At 37.0% G+C, this 13,705-nt stretch overlaps 1 protein-coding gene across 1 annotated transcript in view; it reads left to right on the forward strand.

Moving 5' to 3' along the window:
- NUBPL (NUBP iron-sulfur cluster assembly factor, mitochondrial) overlaps window positions 1-13,705 on the forward strand; it is a 229,892-nt gene that overhangs the window by 157,851 nt on the left and 58,336 nt on the right. The window contains exon 7 of the mRNA XM_004017882.5: window positions 11,471-11,564. Within this exon, the coding sequence (XP_004017931.4) occupies window positions 11,471-11,564 (94 nt within the window). The remainder of the gene's footprint in view (window positions 1-11,470; window positions 11,565-13,705) is intronic.

A 13,705-nucleotide genomic window follows, 5' to 3' on the forward strand; every position in this document is an offset into this window, starting at 1 on the left:
TGAATCCCCTCCCCACTCCTTACCTCAGTGGTAGTTCCCCATACAACTTTTCAGGATGAATCTAGTTTGTAAATTATGACATTTTATAGAGATAGAACATATTAATTCCTAGATGAGCCAGAATGAGGTATTTTAGGATGGTAGTCAGGACTGATCAAAACAAATTTATATTTCTTTGTAAAATTCAGCTAATTTTTCCATAAGAAATATGATTATTCCATGAAATAAATTTGTTACATATACCAGTTTGCTTTTATCTTTCTTGTTTTTATATAAAGTGCTCCCATTAAAAAAATTAGAAAAAAAGCCTGTGTTGTCATTTTGCTGCTTTTGGATAAGAATACTTTCTATTCACTTTTTCTCTAAACAAATCTCTCACAAATGTTTTTCAGTTTACACAAACAAGTCATCGTCACATTTTCTTTAAGTTATTTGAAGGAATCTTACTGATTATCTAATTTAAACACTTGATTTTAGCAGAAGAGAATAGTTAGGGCCACAGAGGTTAATTAGTTGACCCTTGGTAACATAGTTAATTAGAGACAAAAATGATTAGAACTTAGGTATACCAGTTTCCCAGACTAGAACTCTTCTGTTCTGTTCTAAGGAGCTATCTAGATTCTTATCTATATCCAGCTAGATTCATAGTCTTGATTTTTGCTGAATTCCTTCTTTCCAATGCCGTGGTTTTTTTTTTTAAATCATAGTAATTAATGTCTGAATCAGAATTTGAAATCTAAAAGCTGCATTACAATAGCTCATATTTAAAATATAGCTGCATATAGAGCTATAAATTCCTCACAGTTGGTTTTCTATTTGATGTTAGATCTTTAAATTTTTGGATTAAAACCTAGTGGGCCAGTTTAAGAAACACCATGTTCAGAATTGTAGGTATTTAAAAACATTTTTATTTTCTGTCTTAGTCTTCAGAAGTTATTTACTTTGTTTCAGACAGTTGCTCCACATAATTTTTTGTGTGTAGATAGTTGGTAGAATGATGATTCTATGATTTATGATTCATTAATGATTTATTGATTGAAAATAAAACCAAAAGTTAGTGGTGGGTTATTATTATTACTACTAATATTCTTTAATAACACATAGTCAACATTTCCATGGTTATAAGACCCTTACTTTAATTTGTTGTTGTTGTTCACTCAGTCATGACTGACTCTTTGTGACCCCATATACTGCAGCATGCCAGGCCTCCCTGTCTTTCACTGTCTCCCAGAATTTGCTCAAACTCATGTCCACTGAGTCAGTGATGACATCCAACCATCTCACGCCATCCAGCATGAGATGTTGGATGTCACCCCCTTCTCCTCCTGCCGTCTATCTTTCCCGTCATCAGGGTCTTTTCCAATGAGTTGGCTCTTTGCATCAGGTAGCCATAGTATTGGAGCTTTAGCTTCAGCATCAGTCCTTCCAATGAATATTCAGAGTTGAGGGTTGATTTCCTTTAGGACTGACTGGTTGATCTTGCTTTAACATGTAAAAGACTCAAAGGATTATGTAAGGAAAGAACACTATGACATACCATAAAAAATACTCAGAAATAGAGGAAACATCATTCTGATTAACCAGTAAAGGGGAAAAAAATAAGGAAACCATTGATTCTTCTATTTCTTACTTACATTATGTAAGCAAGTAATTTGCTGTGAGTCTGTAGTGTTTACTTTTCTTACCATACTCTGAAAAAGTGGTGTAGTAAAGCTCATTTGTTCTTGGGGCTGTGCTAATAGAACAAGGCCTCGGAGAATGGGCTTGGAATAGTGATGCTGCTCCTAATTCTCTGGGAGACTTAGAAACATGACTTGAGTCACACAGACCAGAATTTATATCCCAACTCTATCACTCACCATCAACCTTACCTTGGGCAACTTTCTTAACTTCTCTAATCCTCAATATTCTTATCTCTATAAGAAAGAAATTATAATGCCTATTTTGCAGTGTTACATAAATGTATCTACCTTAGACTCTCAAAAACTACTCATTTCCATTTGCTCTCCTTTACCTGTTACCTGCAGACCCTTCCCCCCGCCTCTTCCCTGTTCACCCAGTTCCTCCTGATGCACTATAAGGCTCACGTGTAGGACTCGAGATGGCAGGTAACTGGAGCTCAAGAAATCATCTGGAACAGTTAGTCAGATCACCCCTAGCGTTCAGTACTCTTAATACATTGGGTAGATTGCTTTCCAGGAGCAGAAAGTCCCTCAACTTCTGTAACATCTTTAAGAACCTCCTTCAGGACCTTGGATCCTCGGAAATACAGTATTTTTTCTAAGGAGTTTTTAAAAAAGAGTATTATAGTTTTTAATTTTCTTAAAGAGAGTCCTATACATCTAAATATATTTTATAAACTGTCCCAAATTAGGTTGGGTTTCCCTGGTGGCTCAAATGGTAAAGAATCCACCTGCATTGCAGGAGAACCAGATTTGATTCCCGGGTCAGAAAGATCCCCTAGAGAAAGAAATGGCTCCCCACTCCAGTCTTCTTGCCTGGAAAATCCCATGGACAGAGGAACCTGGCAGGCTATGGTCTATGGAGTCATGAAGAGTCAGACATGAGTGGGTGACTAAGTATGCAAATTAGGTTAGTAAGGTGGTTTGTTACTCCTACTTAAAAAAAAAAATTCTGAAGCTTCAGCCTTTAGGTTTATAATAAAAACAAAGGAGAATTTTTATTTTTTAAATATCTTTTGGTAATTTTAAAATATTTATTTTTAAATGAAGGATAATTGCTGTGTTAGTTTCTACCAAACATCAACATGAATCAGGCATACGTTTACCCATGTTCCCTCCCACTTGAACATCCCTCCCACCGCCCTCCCCATAGTATTTTTTAAAAATAAAAGCATCTTGATTTTCAGGCAAGTTTGTAATATTTTAGGCCTTTTTGGTACCAGTCCTATCCTTTACTAACATCATCTTCCTAGGCTATGAACATCTGTATGTCTAAGCAGTTGGTCTAAAGCAGGGGTCTGGAGAACTTAGAGAGATGTTCTCATAATTAACTGATATATTCTTACTTTTGTGGTAACATTATTATTTTTATACCGTGAAGTTTTACTGTTTGAGTTGTACTGTGGATTTACCTGGGTGTCTGTGGGCTGGGCTTGGGAATTGGATACTCTTTTGAATATTGCTTCAGAAACTGGGTAGAGTTACCAAAGATTGGCCCATCTATCAACTTTTGGGTAAGAAGTCATCTGTGAATTGACGCTATCCATGTTGTCAGGCTCAGTTAACGAAATGGAAGATGATGTTAAAGAGAAGGATAAAATGAAATGAAATATGATGTTAAAGGGAAGGATAAAGAGTAAAGTTTCTCTTTCTTTCTCTCTCAGAACATTACTGCTGTCATTTGGGTTGGTAGTATCTGGAGGGATTTATTCAAGGCGCTTTCCACCCCACCTTCTTTTCCTATGGCAAGGAAGAAATTTAAAAATGGACTAGAGAATTTTCATCTGATATAAATGAAAATATTAAAGAAGTTTTAGATTATTGTTATAACTCAAATAATGTGTTTTCACCATGTAACTGGGTTAGCTCTTATCAAAATAATCTCAAGGATAAGTTCATTAAATTTTGTTGTGTCATTTATTTCTACAAGTCAGTAGGTTATCAACTCAAGTGGAATTTTTCAAGTTTTTATTACATTATTTGTTATTTAAATAATTTCATCTTTGTAGCAATTTTCTTCTTGAAACCAAAATAAAATGTTATATGATTTTATGAATAAGCCACTGGGCAGAGCAAAAACCATGGTTCAGACTTAATCCTAATTTCTGTTCTATTTTAGATCTATATTTTATGTAAAAGGTACTTCACATGGCAAAAAAATTAGTTTTAATAGTGTAATAAATTGACCCAGAATTACTCTCAGTGGATATGGATTGAACACTGAACACTGGTTCATTATGGAGGGAATTAGTTGTGGAGAGTTCAGAGATGCATAGAGAATGGACTCTTCTGTCAGGGAACTTACACTGAAGTTGAGGAGATAATTTTATATAAAAATAATTACCTAGAATTCTTGGAGCTGAAGACCTATTCAAACCTTGGAAGTTAGTTGAAGCAAAAATCCTAGTAGCTTGGTGATTTGCCTGACAAGTTTGTCCGTGGGTCTGAAACAAGGTTAGCTGCATCTCCTGTGCCAGAGGTAGCATGGTTTCATGTCTGGGATTCTGAACAAAATACAAGTACTGTTCTATTTGCCGTTAGGGTTGCTGCTGCTAAGTCACTTCAGTCGTGTCCGACTCTGCGCGACCCCATAGACAGCAGCCCACCAGGCTCCCCTGTCCCTGGGATTCTCCAGGCAAGAACACTGGAGTGGGTTGCGGTTTCCTTCTCCAATGCGTGAAAGTGAAAAATGAAAGTGAAGTCGCTCAGTCCTGTCCGATTCTTAGTTGAGGTACTTAAGTTCAAGTATATCTTAAAATCATTATGTTTTTACTATCCTCCCACGTTTTATATTTTTGACATTATATTCTATATCTTCTTTTTTGTATCACTTAACTATTTTAGATAGATGATTTTACTAATTTTGTCTTTTAGTCTTCATACTAACATTTTAGTTGGTTTATTCACTACCTTTACTATATGTTTGCCTTTACCAATGAGATTTTTTCCCCTCATAATATTCTTGTTTCTGCTGCTGCTGCTGCTAAGTCTCTTTAGTCGTGTCCGACTCTGTGCGACCCCAGAGACGGCAGCCCACCAGGCTCCCCTATCCCTGGGATTCTCCAGGCAAGAACACTGGAGTGGGTTGCCATTTCCTTCTCCAATGCAGGAAAGTGAAAAGTCAAAGTGAAGTCGCTCAGTCGTGTCTGACTCCTAGCAACCCCATGGACTGCAGCCCACCAGGTTCCTCCATCCATGGGATTTTCCAGGCAAGAGTACTGGAGTGGGGTGCCATTGCCATTAGGGTTAAATCATGCCTAACAGTGGTTGGAGAACCAGGAAATCAGGGAGAGGTAGCAGGACTTTGGTACGGGATAGAAGGAGCAACAGATGGATGGCCAGAGTCAGATGTCAGGACACGACATTGAGATCTACTCTTTATGCATCAAGTGGGCCTAAGAATCAACCAACTATTCAAGGACTAATTAAGAGCAGACAGGAAGGAAAGCAGCAATGTCTGACTTAGCCAGCTTCCTTTAGAATTTGCTGTTACTGATGGAATATTTTAAGCATTGTATGAATAGGTTTTCAAGATACAGTCCACTTTTAAATCATTCAATCTAGATTTTTCTCCCATTTCTCCTGCTTCATGATTTGTCTTTTTGTTCTTAAGTCACACCTTTTTCTTGTCCTCAGGAGTGTAATTCTTCTTGGTCACTACTTTGGCTCCAGCAAATCATAACTCTAGCTCTTCTTTCTTGGCAGTGATGTTCCTCCCTACATCCACAGGGACCCAGGGCCCACCCTGGCTGATGTTGTTTTCACCTGGCTCCCATTGACCTTGCTTGCAAACCTAGGATAGCTGGGACACTCTGCCTTTGCTTTGGAAAAGCATGTCTTGACCCTGTGGTACTTAAATGTGGCCTGTGCAGTGCTCATGATGGAGACCACTACACCGGAGGCTGACTGGTACACTGCTCCAGCCGGCTGAGAAGCTGAAACCGGAATGCATCCATGGGCCGTTTCTTTTTAACACTCACAACTCAGACACTTTGCACTCGTACTCCTAGCATCCTCTGCATCGAGGCTTGATAGGTGCTGCTTTGGTCAGCTTCTTAATAGAAATAGCCATGAAAGGAAGTGGTCCATCTTCTTTACCCATTCATAGCACCATACTCTTCACAACTGATGTCCTGCTATCTTCATAACCTTATCTGTCCAAATATAAGACACACTTTTATCTCCCAGTCATTCCTCAGAAAAGAGGGAATTACCTTTATTTGAGTTTTTGGGTTTCTCTCCGATTATCAGGCATTATTTTGAATACAAAACACAAAATATTGTTTGGGGAAGACGTATTAGCCTAAAATTACCCCAGTTGGTACTAGCTGAAATATTTTCCCTGAATAAGGTTGACAAAAAAGATAAATAGTAAGATAAGGACAAAAAATAAAAATAATTTAACAGATTTAGTAATTATTTCTGATGGCATAACCTTCAAGTGTTGGTTGTCTTAATAACAGAGAAAGAGCAGTTTAAAAAAGCAATACCATAAGATGTGCTGTTTTAGCAATTACAAATGCATATTTATAAGACAAACGAAAAAACAGCTGTTCTAATGTTATTTGAATGACTTTGGACAAAAGCTCAGTGACTGACTTGATTCCAAAAGTCATGTATCTCAAACACTTCAGAGGAAATTAAAAGTTACATATAACTGTGTAAAAGAGATATCTTGCACAGAGCTTCTGTTGGCAGACTGAGGTCTGAACTGTTGCCCCTAATCTGTACCACATCCCATCCTTCTCAATTGCCCTGACTGCTGGATTTTTTAAAAATTCTCCTATTATGCTGTTTATGTGCCCCTTCAGATACAATGCACCTGTTTGACTTCCCAACTGCGTTGCTGGGTTCTCCGCTGCAGTGCTGCCTCTTTATCCATAGGGCGTCTCTGAACCGCCTTGGTAACTCCACTTCTAGACTGGCTCAGTCTGTCCCACTGGGATCCTTTAAGTCTAGAGCCTGAGAGGGAGCTGAGAAGGCTTTACCAGAGGTGGAGTTACCTTGAAGGTAATGAAGCTTAAGTTCAGGATTCCACACAGTCGGGTTGTAGAATGTTCCAGTGGAGAGCAGAAGCCGGTTGCAGGCAGGGACAGTTTCTGTGTAAGCATTTCTGGTGTTCAGGAGGTCTCAGAGAAGGGAACTCTATGGTGCTAACAGGTTATGATGATTTCTTTTACATTCTAAATAAATATTTACTTTTGCACCTAGTTTTGCGTTCCTGACTTTGCATTCTTATTCTTAGAGAAGACCGCTGAAGTTGTGTGTGCTCCATGACACATACATATGTGCTTAGTGGCTAAGTCGTGTCTGACTCTTTGAGACCCCATGAACTATAGCCCACCAGGCTCCTCTGTCCATGAGATTTTTCAGGCAAAAATGCTGGAGTGGGTTGCCATTCCTTTCTCCAGGGGATCTTCCTGACCCAGGGATTGAATCTGCATCTCCTGCATTGTCAGGCAGATTCTTTACCCTTAAGTATCTGCTGCTGGGTTTTACTAAATTAGATGCCTGGGTGTTTTGCTAGTACTTATTTCCCTGCATTTAGTAATAAATAATTTATGTGAGGAAATCTGCACTGAATAGAATGTAGAGCATCCCCAAATCTTTCTAAAATCAATGCTTTAGTAGTTCTTTTATAAGAGAACTGGAACTTTCTGGCAGACAGTAAATTATAATATATTATATTCCTTGAGAGCTTCCCTGGTGGCTCAGTTGGTAAAGAATCTGTCTGCAATGCAGGAGACCCGGGTTTGATCCCTGGGTCGGGAAGATCCCGTGAAGGAAATGGCAACCCACTGCAGTATTCTTGTCTGGGAAACCCCATGGACAGAGTAGACTGGTGAGCCCCAGTCCACGGGGTTGCAAAGAGCTGGACATGACTGAGCAACTAACATTTCATTTCAGTATTATATTAATATGTTAATTGTTAATTGAGGTCACAGAAAGTCAGACATGACTTAGTGACTGAACAGCAATAATGTGTTAATTATGTTAACTTTATATTAGTTATTATATATTCATTAATAGCAATATATTGATATATTAGTGAGTGCCATAAAACTGGAAGTCAGATACTGAGTTCAGTTCAAGTCTGCAATCCTTGGTGAAATGCCTACTATGTGTGATGAAGGTTCTGGGCCAGGTTTTTATTTTTCCCATTTTGAATTCAGTTTAAGAGTCGTTTGAAATTCATTGCCTTAACAGTGTAATATTTTTAGTTCCTCGGAAATATAATAGGAATTCTCTTTAAAGATGTAAGAAATTGGAGCCAATGTGATAAATATGATTAAATGCCAAGGAACAACAATTATAAATTGCTGGCACTAGTCATTTGATGTCCTCTGAAACAAAGAGGCTTGTCAGTCTGCCAGTGCTGGGAGTGTCAGCGTAGAGGATGTAAAATGAAAAGTATCCTTTATCTCTTTTGTGAATAGTTTCATAGATGGTGGCCATGGGTGACTTAGGGATAACTGTTTTCAAACCAAGAAACCCCATAGTGAAAATGAACTACTTCATGTTCATCATTTCATCATTCTCTTAAAATGTGTTGTTAAATCAGTATCAAGTACTTGTGTTTGAGAAGTATCATAGAATTCCTAAAAGACGTGTCAGTATATAATGTCAGATATTGATAAATGTTTTCAAGAAAAAACACTTTCAGAGAAGGAAAGAAACTGATGGTTGGAGGAGTGCTGTTTTAGAAAGGCTGTGCTGCCTTCCTAGCTATTCCGTGGGTGCAGCAAGCATATCCCCATCTCAGGGCCTTTCCACGTGCCATTGCTTCTGCCTAGAATGCTTTCTAACAGTTGCATGTTACTTTTCTCACTTCAGGCTCCGACCACCCTGTCGAAGGTAGTCCCTGACACCACATTCTATTCCTTTTCTCTCTGCTTCATGTGTTCCTCACTATCTGACCCAGGGAACTGAAGAGACTCAAAGAACTCCTTTGATAAATTCTTAGCTGTCTGAACTCTTACTACCCGCTCTCTGAAACTCAGAAATTGAGGACTTTAAAAATGTCTCTTGCTGTTTGATCTGGATATATCCAAATCAGGAACCAAGTAATTCTGCATAGAAAGGGATGCTTGTTTTCTTTGTAGTACTTTTTACTCTTTGTCTTTCTGTTTATCTACCTGTTTCCCTCACTAAAACTATAGTTGCTTAGTGGCTCGGACTGTTTTTTTCATTGCTGTCTATTCATCACCTGGAACAGTGCCTGGAATCATTTCTCAGTAAATATATGTTGAAAAAATGTGTTAAAACATAAATGAATCCGTCAGACCCGATATCCTATTTTAAGAATATGTGATTTTATGGAAAAGGCTTATTTCACATTATTAAGTTTTAAGAAACAGGATACACAGTATAACTTCCATTTCCTTTTTAAAAAATTTTAAGTATTTGCATGTATGTATTTATTCATTCATTCCTTGAAAGAAAACTTGGGCATCTCCTATGTGTCCATTCTATGTTAGATATTCTGAGTCATCTACAGTTTCATGAGAAGATAGATACTGAAACGATAGTAAACAAATGCCATCTTTCCTCCTGCACTTCTCTTCAGCTATGTTGATCTTTCAATTTCCCTCACTAACCTTTTTTGCACAGGTTATATCATTTTGTGTTGAATATCTCTCTCCCTCTGTACTGTAAATGCTGTGAGATGAAGGGACCATGATACTATTCAATTACTAATTACTTTGCTCAATGCCTGATATATAGTAGATACTCAGTAAACATTTGTTGGTTGAATGAATGAACAACCATATCTAATTTTTAATGAAATTTATGGGAAGTGACTTTCAAGCTGCAGCCTCAAGAATGAGGAGGAATTAGCAAGTAAAGAAGACCAGGCAGAAGTTCTAAAGCTTAAGCTTAGCCTTTATTCTAAAAGCAATAGAGGAGTTTTAAACAAACAAAAAAACACACTGCACTATCAAATCATTTTTTTCTGTGGTATCAAGAATAGACTGTATGGGCAATGCTGATACAGAGAAATTGGTTGGGAGATTTTGGTGATAAATGAATGTGGTGGTTCATGTTGGGTTCTTGGCCATGCAGAAGGAGAAGTGAATATATTTCAGAGATTTTTTATAAAGCATAATATAATTGGTGAGGGAAAGGGAACAAGTTAAGTATGATCCCAAGTCTTTGCATTAGGCAACTGAGAGGAGGGGATTCATAAGGAAGAACCATTTGAGGAGAAAAGAGCTTGAAGTACCTTTGGTAGTGGTGGTGGTTTAGTCACTAAGTTGTGTCTGATTCATGGGACCCCATGGACTGTTGCCTGCCATGTTCCTCTGTCCGTGGGATTTTCCAGGCAAGAATACTGGATTGGGTTGCCATTTCCTTCTCCAGGGGACCTTCCTGAGCCAAGGATCAAACCCAGGTCTCCTGCATTGCAGACAGACTCTTTAAAAACCGACTGAACCACTAGGGAAGCCCTGAAGTATCCTTGATACCTATCTAATTGAGGCTGAGCATTTTTCTAGGTATCAGTTCAGTTCAGTCGCTCAGTCATGTCCAACTCTGCAACCCCATGAATCGCAGCACGCCAGGCCTCCCTGTCCATCAACAACTCCTGGAGTTTACCCAAACTCATGTCCATCAAGTCGGTGATGCCATCCAGCCATCTCATCCTCTGTCGTCCCCTTCTCCTACTGCCCCCAATCCCTCCCAGCATCAGGGTCTTTTCCAATGAGTCAACTCTTCGCGTGAGGTGGTCAAAGTATTGGAGTTTCAGCTTCAGCATCAGTACTTCCAATGAACACCCAGGACTGATCCCCTTTAGGATGGACTGATTGGATCTCCTTGCAGTCCAAGAGACTCTCAAGAGTCTTCTCCAACACCACATTTCAAAAGCATCAATTCTTTGGCACTCAGCTTTCTTCACAGTTCAACTCTCACATCCAAACATGACCCCTGGAAAAACCATAGCCTTGGCTTGACGGACCTTTGTTGGCAAAGTAATGTCTCTGCTTTTCAATATACTCTCTAGGTTGGCCGTTACTTTCCTTCCAAGGAGTAAGCATCTTTTAATTTCTTGGCTGCAATCACCATCTGCAGTGATTTTAGAGCCCAAAAAGATAAAAGTCTGACACTGTTTCCCCATCTATTTCCCGTGAAGTGATGGGACCAGATGCCATATAGATACCTAGAAAAATGCCTGAAAAGAAATAATCAAATGTTAATAGTTTGTAAATCTACTTATATTTATAAAAATTTCATTTTTTCTTAATTTATTTATTTTAATTGGAGGTTATACTTTACAATATTATATTTATAAAATTTTCTTATCAAGTTTCAGTTTTCATTTTAGTGTGTTTTATGAAGGAAAAATAATAAACATTAAAACTTATAGTAGGATCTGCTACAGGAAATACTGCTAAAAACTCAAAGGACAAAAAGCTAAGACCTCCTTAGGTAAAATTAGGGCTATTCTCAGTGAAAATAGATTATTGGTCCTGAAGTACATTGTGCAGTGGGAACATCATTATGGTATGTGTGTGTTTTGTGGGATCATCTGAAAATTTAACCCTATTAGTCAGAGAAGGTCTGCTAGGAGCAGAGATGGTTTCTTATACATCCACGGTTTTTTATACATCCATATCAGCCCTCATCATAGTCCCTGGCACTTAGTAATAGCTCATAGTCCCTGGCACTTAGTAATAGCTCAAGTGAAAGCTATTATTTTAGATTTGTTATTGATTCATTTTTTTGGTTTACATCACTATTCACTGAATTTGTTTTTACCGTGATATTATTTGTGTCATCTTGGTTTTTAGGTAGATTGGGGTCAACTGGATTATCTGGTTGTTGACATGCCACCAGGAACTGGAGACGTGCAGTTATCAGTCTCACAGAATATTCCCATTTCAGGTAACGCTTACAGTTAAATGGGATTTGTGATGTCCTTGATGTTTTGTTATTGTCATACAGTAAAACAAACTCTATGACAGGCAAACATTTTTATGTCTTAAAAACATTATCATTTATAAATTTACCTTTAGAGATCAGATTCATGAACAAAAGTTTCAAAGAACTGCCAGAATAAGCATGTTTATAAAAATATAAAGAAAGACACTTTGAAAAGGTAGTGATGTAAGTCTATGTTTTAGATAAGAAGTGGTGCTTAAGTATTATTTAGTTAAAACCTGGCTGGTTCACCAGTCATTCAGCTCTTACAGCATAGTGCCTGATGTGGCAGGCACTCAGTAATGTTTATTGACTAAATATTGAATAAGAATAAATACTGGAAAAATTTGGCTTTTTAATAAATACAACTATGGGAAATTTTTATATCCTGCCAATTAGTTAATGTTAAAGTTGAGAGCAATAAACATGTTAGTTTACATCAAATACAAAATATACAACACTTCAGTATGGTAGTGGATATCTTTTTATGCAATGGAATTTAAAGATTAGTATTAGCTTTTATATTGAATCTGTTTCTAAGGATTTTCCTAGATTCCAATGCAGAAATAGTTGTAAATCTCTCTGTAAATCTCTCTTATATACATATAAGGACTTTGAGGGAAATAATGGAATTTAAAAATGTCTTTTCAAATCCGTTATTTGTTGGTAATAAATAACCAGGAGCTATCATGGACAGTCACCAAAAAGTTTAGAAATGAGGTATTTGATAATATATATACATTATTTGAAAATATCATTATGATATTATCAATAATTATGACTACTTTTGATATTTTAAATAGATTTATAACCTTTCTGGAGCCTGAGGCTTCTACTTTGTTGGGGCAAATTATAATGCATGAAATGGGAGTAAAGTACAATGAAACAGGAAAGTAATTTGTCCTTTCTGTAGTCAGAGTTGTAAATAGTCTGTATTTTTTTCTTTTTAAAGTAGTTTTGGGACTTTTATTTTTTAAATACCAAGAGTAAAGTAAAAATAAAAATTAAAAAATAAATAAATAAATACCAGGAGTGATCGCTAAATGTTTTATTGAATAAGTTGTACTCCTTGAACTTTGAAATGCCTGTTACAAGATTCCCAAACTCTTATTTATGTGGATAATATTGATAAAGTTGGGCTAAATTATTATTTATTCCCTGAGTTGTGAGTTGGTACCTTGAAAAAGTTTAATTTACTTCAACAGATAAACTGATGTCCCTAAGCAATTTTCCTTTGTTTATTCAGATAATAGCCCCTCTCTCTGGGCAGGATTTATGATTATATCACTCTGTTTAATTTGTGCTTATACTCTAAAACAAACAATGTGTAGATTGGGGTTAAGATTTACTTCTCCTTTGAGGATTTCTTTCTGATATCCTAAAATTTAACTAGTATCTCTATTTCTTACCTTTGATGAAGAGTCTACCCTCTAATAGGTAATTAATGTTAGATAAGAATAAAAAGCAGTATTTTTAGAATTTTGGTCAAATGTGCATGACGGTTCAGTAGCATTGTGTACATTCACACTCTTGTGCGGCCATCACCACCATCCATCTCCAGAGCTTTCTCATCTTCCCAAACTGAAACTCTTTACCCGTTAAACAATAACTCTGAATTCCCTCCTACCCCTAGCCCCTGGTAAGCACCATTCAGAAACAGTATTTTTTACAATAAGATGAGAGAATGATTCTAGAATGAGGAAAACCTATTTATAAGATTGCATTAAACATAAACCTAACATTGATTTTATAATTTATTAATAAATTTTAATTATTTTTTAAAATTAAGAAACTGTTTACTTCTTAATTTTGTTGTCATTCTTAAAATCTTCCTTTGGGAAAAACTCATCAACTCAGTTTGTGCTGTACTCCATAGTAGGTAGCTGCTGCTGCTGTTGCTACTGCTGCTTCTTAAAGTTTTTTTTTTTTCATTTATCTTTTATGCCTTTTTATTTTTTTATTGAAGTATAGTTGAGGTTACAAATACTATCCATATGAAGGTAGGTGCTTAGCACTGTACAGGATCCAGGGATGGTTAAATCAAGTCTTTCCCCTAGACAAGTGTTCCAAACCTTTTTTTGATTTTTGGACCTTTTTTTGATACT

The sequence above is a fragment of the Ovis aries genome, chromosome 18 (assembly GCF_016772045.2).
Source record: "Ovis aries strain OAR_USU_Benz2616 breed Rambouillet chromosome 18, ARS-UI_Ramb_v3.0, whole genome shotgun sequence".
Lineage (NCBI taxonomy): Eukaryota > Metazoa > Chordata > Mammalia > Artiodactyla > Bovidae > Ovis > Ovis aries.